The 8,183-nt window shown below is 44.6% G+C and overlaps 1 protein-coding gene across 2 annotated transcripts; it reads right to left on the reverse strand.

Annotated features, from left to right (window-relative positions):
* Positions 1-432: 432 nt before the first annotated feature.
* GJA8 (gap junction protein alpha 8) lies at positions 433-7,364 on the reverse strand. 2 transcript variants are annotated; one of them, XM_014253525.2, is made up of 2 exons: positions 7,309-7,364; positions 433-3,479 (listed from the first exon to the last, which is right to left on the reverse strand). In XM_014253525.2, exon 2 carries the CDS (start codon positions 3,467-3,469, stop codon positions 2,279-2,281), a length of 1,191 nt encoding a protein of 396 aa, XP_014109000.1. In that variant the 5' UTR covers positions 3,470-3,479; positions 7,309-7,364; the 3' UTR covers positions 433-2,278. The 2 variants fall into 2 exon arrangements, with proteins under 2 accessions (XP_014109000.1, XP_087908097.1); XM_088051971.1 differs by lacking the exon at positions 7,309-7,364 and adding an exon at positions 5,793-5,861.
* Between the last annotated feature and the right edge of the window lie 819 nt (positions 7,365-8,183).

The following is an 8,183-nucleotide window of genomic DNA, read 5'->3' on the forward strand; positions in this document are numbered from 1 at the left end:
AAAGATCCCATCTAGTGTAAGTGTGGTGATTGTGCTGTTCATCTAAACCTTAGCTCTTTCTTTAGTTCTAGTATCTTGAACTGGGCACAGTGGACTCTTCCTGCTGAAAAACATTCTCTTTCCTCAGTTGTGATAACAGTTCTCCTGTTTCTGTATTAAAGGAGTGGATAAATGGTAGCCTCCAGGCTCTCTCTCTGCATGTATTGCTTTGTCATATTCCTTCCCAAAACTGAGGAGGGACCTTCCAGTCTTCCTTCACAAGGAAGGACACCCAACAGCCTTTGTCTAAGAAATAAAGGTTTTGACCTTAGTCTGCAAATCTTGGTAAAATACAGAGGCCCAAGAAAAGCAAAAGGATGAATAGTGTAAAAAAAAAAAACAACCAACCAAAAAAAAACCCAATATGTGGCACCTCTGTGGCGCTGAAGAATCCAAATGCACCCTACAAACTTTCTACATATGTACAGCTTATCATCACTGGGCAATGAAGTCCGGCCACCTTTGTGGCTGCGTGGCCAGGGGTGGGATCAGGAGCAACAGGACTGACTGTACTGGGGCTGGGACAGGGCCCAAGCCTACCCCTGTCCTACCCTGGGACAGGGCTCTGCAGACACCCTTTTGCCTTCTCTGGGCTTTGAGTCAGACCTGCTACAATGGGAGGCCGCAGGGGGTCTTTTCTAGCTAATGGCGGGATGAGTTTGATGCATTGTGCCAAAGACCTTTTTTTCCCTGACCTGGATTAGAGCCTGCCCTGGGAACAATGGGATGGGCTGCAGCCCAGCAGAAAGAATTTGCTGAGATGGCAGGGTCTGAGGTTTGCAGAGCAGAGCAGAGCAGAGTGCATACCTGCACTTTTTTGGCATGAGGCTCAGTTTTGGGGGGACATAGCTGTTAACCTGAAGCTTTTGAACGCATTGCTGCACTGTCCCAGCCAAGAGTTGCTGCTGCAGTCCTAAAATTAGAAATCTATATTAGACGTCTAAACATTTGCAAGCACATCGTTTTCTGCCTTCTGTAAAAAAAGACTTTTCTGAGTCTGATAGTTCTGTACAGACCTGTTGGCACAAAAGGTCTAAATCATCTTTTGAAAGGTATTGTCGTACTTGAGTGAGTCTTTGGCATTTAATGGAGAAGTAGCCCACTGAATGTCTCCCATCGGTCAAATTAAAAACAAAGGCTGTCAAAAGACTTTTACCATATCAGTCTTTTCAAACTTGACCAACCAGTTTTGTGTTTAGAGGTTTAAAAAGTCACATAGTTACCCAGACCCCTGGTTTAGGTTCACAGGTGCCTTCAGGACTCTGTACCTGAGATTTGCTGAGTGCCTGGGAGCCTGGAAGCTCCAGGAACTGAGCACTTGTCAGGATCATACCATGAAGGCTTGTATTTGGTTTCATGCTCTAGGTGTTGTAGCTGGCCCCTCCTTTCTCAGAAGATTTTTCCCTCTTGCTTGGCTAAATCTAATTTCAGATTTAAGTTACAAGGCTACAAGTAAAAAATATCACTTGAATTTATTCTTTCCAGTATTCCGAACTAGTCTCAGGGCCGGATGACCCTCCTGGGAAAAAAATAATCCACCTCTGGGCATCTGCTAAGTCCTAGTAGAGAGCTACTGTTAACCTTGCCCACTGTCAATGTCACTTGAAGAGCAGAAATATTTTTGACCGGGGAAAATATTTTTGCCTAAACTCAGATATGCATTCACAGAGAAATTTGGAACATTTTTGCCTTTATTTTCTGAATAAAGAAGGGAAGTTTGGCTTAGTATTTTAGTGTGTTGATGCTAAGCATAGAATTCACTTTGTGAATTAAATAACTGCAATTCCATGCCAACAGCAAAGGGGAGATCTGCTCAGTGAGCCATAGGAGGAAACAGAAAGACTAGATACAGTTGTTGATCAGTCTTTCCTCTCACTGGCTGAAAGACGGATCCTCCCCACATTCCTAGAGAAATGTGGAACACAAGGCTTTCAGTAAATATGATCACAGTGGCGACATTTGGGTATCACTGCCATGTTAGGTTTTAGAATACATCAGTTATGTGTAGCTATTACTGTAAGTAGTGAGCTGGCATGTGGGAACAGGGAAATACAGGGACATATGGGGCAAATAAGGCACAGTTACCATGGTAGTACCTTTCCAGTTGAGAATCATAAAAGGAAATAATATTCAAGTGGCCATTTTAGCACTTTGCTTAAAAATATCTTTTGATTCTTTCTCTATCTCTCCTTTTCTCTTCAACCTTTTCCTTTTCATGTGCTCCCCTCATCCTGCACCTTCATACAGTCAAATCATCTGACCTGGCCCGGCTGCTGGCTTTACTTAGCCTGCTCAGGGGTCTCATATCAGTGGCAAGTTCAGCAGGTGCTGAAGGCCCTTCCACTTCATCTCTCACCACCTCCTCTTCTGCTTTCTTCACCCCTGGCTCTTCCTGAGGCTGCTCCTCTTGTTCCTCCTCCCCCTCTGCTCGTACCTTCTCTTCTGGTTCCTTTGCTTGCGCATACGATGGTAACCTCTCATCGAATGCCCTGGAGAGATCTTCCAAAGGTCCCATCCCAATCTTCTCCTCAAACTCATTGTAGGCTGATGGAAGGGGGCTGGGCTCAACCCCAACTTCCGTGAGAGGGAAATAGTGGGACACCGGCTTCTCTTCTTCCAGCAGCTTGTAGCCTTTGGCCTTTGGGATGGAGGGGACTGTGATGGCGTGGAGGGGCTTCTCTGGGACCTCTCCAAGCTGCTCCTCTGGTGGTCTCCTCAGAGCCCTCCGGATTCTTTTCAAGATCAAATGACTGATCTCCACCAGGTTGAGGAAGAGGGATACGGCAGCCACCACCAGCATGAACATGATGAAGATGGTCTTCTCTGTGGGCCTGGAGACAAAACAGTCCACAAGATTGGGACAGGGCCACCGCCCACAGCGGTAAAGGGGGAGAATTCGGAAGCCATACAGGAAGTACTGACCTACTATGAATCCCACCTCAAAGAGGGTTTTGAAAATTATGTGTAAGATGTACGTTCTCAGGAGAGTGCCTTCCAGGCGAAACTTCTTGGTTCCATCAGGGTTATTGCCTTTGTTTTGGTTTGGAGCCAGGGGCAGCTTCTCTTCATCCACCTCAGCTTGCTGGCGCCTCTCAGCTTCCTCCCTCTCTTTCCTCTTCTCCTCCATGCGGACGTGGTGCACAGCATGCCCGAAGTACATTAGTGAAGGGGTGGATACAAAAATGATCTGCAGGACCCAGAGCCGGATGTGGGAGATGGGGAAGGCCTCATCGTAGCAGACATTCTCACAACCAGGTTGCTGGGTGTTGCACACAAAGTCTGACTGCTCATCTCCCCACACGAGCTCGGCAGCTGTGCCCAGGATCAGGATGCGGAAAATGAAGAGCACTGTGAGCCAAACTCTCCCGATGACAGTGGATTGCTCATTCACCTGCTCTAAAATGTTCCCCAAGAAACTCCAGTCACCCATTTCTTACTGTCTAAGGGAAGAAAAAACAAAGAGAAAGACCACAAATTATGCTCAGTTTTAAAGATTTCAGGTTTTCCCGCTGATCTCTCTTGTTGCTTTCAATCAGTATTTCCCTAATATGCTTTGAGAACAGAAAGATGGGTTGCTTGCTTGCTGATTTGCCTGTTCACAATGATTTATTAGCAGGATGAAGGGCTGGGAAGCCAGAGGAAGCTGCCTGCTAAATTCTTTCTTCTATGGCTCTAAATGGGCAATTACTTTTCAGCCAGGGAGTATATTTATCTCTTTTTGCAGGTGAGAGTCTTCTGTGGCGCCTTGTAGGCTCAGTTCTGTGAGTCTGCTTAGATTTTGTGCACGTACACTCACCAGTAATACCGTGGAACAGATTTATCAGCAGGCAGCTGCAGTGGTTAGAAGAGAGGGTGAAGCTTTCAAGCACACAAGCACTTCTGCACCAAAACCCCCCATGGGTCAGACAGATCTCACATCTGCGCCCATCTTGCACCTAAACAAACCTGAATTCTCTCTAGGTTGCAAATGTCAATTCTACTTTAGCAACCACTCTTTTAGGTAAGAACAGCAATTACAACACCATTACTGTGTTAGTAATGCTGTATTAAGCTTAACAACTATTCTATAGATTAGTTTTGCTATATAGAATATGTTGTATGCAATGTAATTATTTGGTGCTATCGGGGCTATTCTTTGCATCCCCTCCTGAAGTCAGCTGCCACACTGACAGTGGAACCAACCTAGGGAAAGCACCAAGGTCTCTAACTGGGACCTAAAATACTGTTTGCTCTAAAATGTCAGTGCCACTATCTCAGGCTAACACAGAGCTGGAAGCCAGCTGCAGATATACTATTGGAAAGCTAAGACAGTCGTACATTTTCAAGTAATGCAAGTATAATATTACATCTGTCATTACTTTTGCATGATAACAAATTATTCCTACGTCAGGGCTTCATTCTGCATATCCTGAACTTCCCACTATACAATTTCAGGCAAGGGAAGATCTATGAATGAGGAAAATAGAGATGAAAGTTGTTTTGTATGGGTTGATTTAACACATCACAGCAGTCTGAAGTCCCTGAGGAATACAGAATATTACAGTGGCCCAGAAAGACAGACTTGTAGAGCATGACAAGTGAAACAGGGAACATTATTCATAAAATAGCTGTTCACAGGGATCTAGAAGTTCATCTCTTAGATACTACCTCCATCTATAGTTCCCTAAATGCACACACACACACAAGCACTGGGAAAAGGAAGGTACAGTCAACAGCATGAAATTCTAAACTTCCCTCCTCCTTCAGATACCACTGGGATATATTTGTAATGCCATATGTTATGACACACCAACGCATACCAGTCTGTTTCAACTACTCTGTGTACGTAGTCACACATAGACAAACACAGAAAATATTGAGAATTCTATGGCTCGGGGGAATTTCACAAATTTTCAATTAAAAAAAAAAAAAAAGAAAAGGTTTATGATGGCATTTTGCTAAAGCAAGATGGACTCATATTCCTTGCCTTCAAACCTCACAATATCAAAAAAGAAAATGAAGAACAGAACACAGTTCCTTCAGCTTGCACAAACACCTCGCATACATAAGCGGCAAACATATAATTTAATCACCAAGGAAAATTGCTACTTTCTCAGTCATTAAAGTCGTGTAAAGAAGTGTGTTAATGTCAGCGCTTACATTAACAAGTCTAGCAGAAGATTATGCTGTTTACATACATTATCTAAACTGATTTAAACATCCTCTTTCTGCAAATTCACAGAGCAAAGTACACCCAACAGTTACCAATCACGTGCAACTCTGTAAGAAACATGACTACACGCAGTACAAGCTTCATTGTCCCCCAGGCACCTCAGTTAACTCCATCCCTTTCTTTCCCTGTGAGTCACACTGATACCTATGCTACCATTTGAGCATTTCCACTGCAGCATGCACGAGCGACATTCTAGGTGTGGTAAACCTTATCACACGGAAAACTCGCTGTACAAGAGAAGGGAAAATGTTTCCCGTCTAACTCCACCACACGTCTTGTTCACAGCTTGCTACATTTGGCTAAGCCCTCCCTGAGATCACTTCCAACTGGCCACGTTCTTCACAACTCTGCCATGCCCATCCCCTCTGTTTTCTGCAAGTGAAGTGGTTGGAGGTTGCTCAGTCGGTTCAACTGTGAGCACCAATATTGGGTGGACGGATGGCGAGTGGCACAACCAGTTCGAATGTCTGGGATTCCACCAGCAATCAGTCAGCCACTCCAGCCTCGACAAGAGGGGTAAGCGAGGTATTTAGGTAGTCACCTTTTTCCTGAAATTGCCTGGCACGAGGAAGGAGCAGGACTCTGCCTAAGCCCAGAGTCAACAGATTTGTGTTCTGAACTCTCCCAGGCTGTCTGAAGACCCCCACCCTGCGCTCCCAGACGTCGCAACCTGCGCACGCTACCGGCGAAAGAGGCTGAACAGGTTAAGGATGTTGAGCAAGCAACTTGCCGCTGTGAGAGGCTCCACCGAAGAAATGTGTCCCCCTCCTCTCTTGGCACTCTGCAGGGAAGAGTGAACTTTTGTCTCTCTTCTTCCCTACCCTAAAAGCCCCAATCTTGTCGCACGACTGAGCAGATATGACTGAATTGGCTCTGATGGTGGGTTTTAGTTGCCCTGCAATATTTAAGCTCCGAGCCAGACGGCTTTATGAAGTGAGTGACAGTCAGTGACGTGGGGAACAATAGGGAGAAAAAAATAGAGAGAGAGGCAGAGACACAGAGAGGAGAGTCCACTGAACATGAAAAAGCAGAGGCGGGAGAGGAGCAGGCAGCAGGCAGTGAAAACCCAGTACATGCATAAATGGGAGTTTGCTCAGTTAAGCAGGGACCAAAGCATCTCTGCAATTCCACTGATGTTCAGTGTGTGAACACTTGCTGTGTGTGTCCACACTTGCTGGTCTTCAGGTGCTGTGGTGTGGCAGGTGAAAAGGGAACGCCAACATCTCTGAAAATGGCAGCATTAATTGATTTGTTACCCTACTCTTTAATTTGTTAATTTTAATTTATTTGTTACCAGCTCTGACTGACAAGTTGCATTACTGATTTTCAGGCAGATACTGAAGTAATGGGTTTATATTTAGCATTATCAAATATTTTGGTCTGCTCTTTATCATCTTTTACTTGGAAAAAGCAGCAGAATGGGAAAACAAGATTATCAGTCAATATTAATCAAAGCTGAGAAAGACCAATTTTACAACTTCACCTCTTTGTGTCTTAGTTCTGCTTAGTTTTCTCCTCCAAATGCATCTTGCACGTGCACATGCATCAAGAATGTCTAAACCAAACTGTTTTGTTAAGGAGCATAGCTGAATTCCAGCAGCCCAGCACACAGGAATGTTACCCCAGGCACACTCGCCTACCACCAGCCACCTGCAAAAATGCTGGAGAGGCCGCAGAAGAGAGGAATCACAGGCTCAGTAATGCATCCACAAGTACAACTAAATGCCCTGAGAATTTTAATTGAAAGCCAGAGGCTATAATCTTTCTCTGAGTTATGGTTTTTGTAGTCTTTCTGGAGGCATTGCTCAGAATGTGCTCTTGGTGCTCAGCTCTGAAGAAAAAGAGGATTACTAGAAGCAAAATTTGCTAAGCAGTGATACAGATGCCAGGCTCATAAAGTGATGAATCAGCAAGTAGCTCTCCTCTCACTTTATGCAAACTCAACACTGAATTTAATTTCACAGAATGACGTTGGGAGACACTCTGTCTCCAGAAATGCTGTCAAATGCTGTCATTTGAATGAGATATTAAAACATGAGGGCCACAAAATTTTGTACCTTCAAACCAATGGTTTCAGGCCACTCTTCTGTGTTTCTGGGCATTTGTGTCCATATGAGCTCAGAGCTTCATCTCAGGAGTTGTCTTCCCAAACAGCTTTTAGTCTGATTTGCAGAGCCCCAAGGTCCAAAGCACAACCGGAGGCAGAGATGATGTTTTTCACACTGGATTTCAAAGGAACTGAAGTGTAAATGATAGATGGAAAATAATCATATTTTGCTAAGAGGAACCAGTCTGGAGACACAAAAGAAAAGTCACCCTCAATGCATGTAGTTGAACTGAAAGTCATATTCTGAAAAAGTCGTATTTCTGATTAGGAAATCACTCTCTTAACCAGGGAAGCAGTAGCAGAACATTTTTCAGCCCATGCTACATAAAACACAGGAACAGCCTTCCTGGAGAGAGGACACACCGTGGAGAATTCACAAGTCTCAAGAACACAAAGTGAGTAAGATAAGGCGTGTCTGGATCAATGAGAGGAGGAAGGAGGAGGAAGGACGAGGAAGGAACACCTTTGTTGTTTTGTTTTGCTATACATTATGGAGATAAACTAGTATCAGATACACGAGTGAGTGGTCATCACTGCCTCCCTCATCCCCCTTTGGGAAGCAGTAAGAGAGAGAGGACTAAACAGTACCACAGGCATCCAGCGCTTTTAGAGAGCGCCTGGAGGCCAGTGCACCACAGAGGGCAGGTGATTCAGATGTTAAACTGCTCATTCCTTTTCAGACCAAAACTGTCCTTTTGGAAAACTTAGCTCTAGCTGAATGTGCACAACCCTTTCTAGGCCTTTTCTCTCTAATATAATGAGACAAACCCCAAATCTGGTATGTAACTACATGGCTGTAAGCCCATCTCTAAATTACATCCCGAT

This window comes from Pseudopodoces humilis, chromosome 2 (assembly GCF_049639895.1).
Source record: "Pseudopodoces humilis isolate 2021_Gansu_Grassland_sample_001 chromosome 2, ASM4963989v1, whole genome shotgun sequence".
NCBI classification, from domain to species: Eukaryota; Metazoa; Chordata; class Aves; order Passeriformes; family Paridae; genus Pseudopodoces; species Pseudopodoces humilis.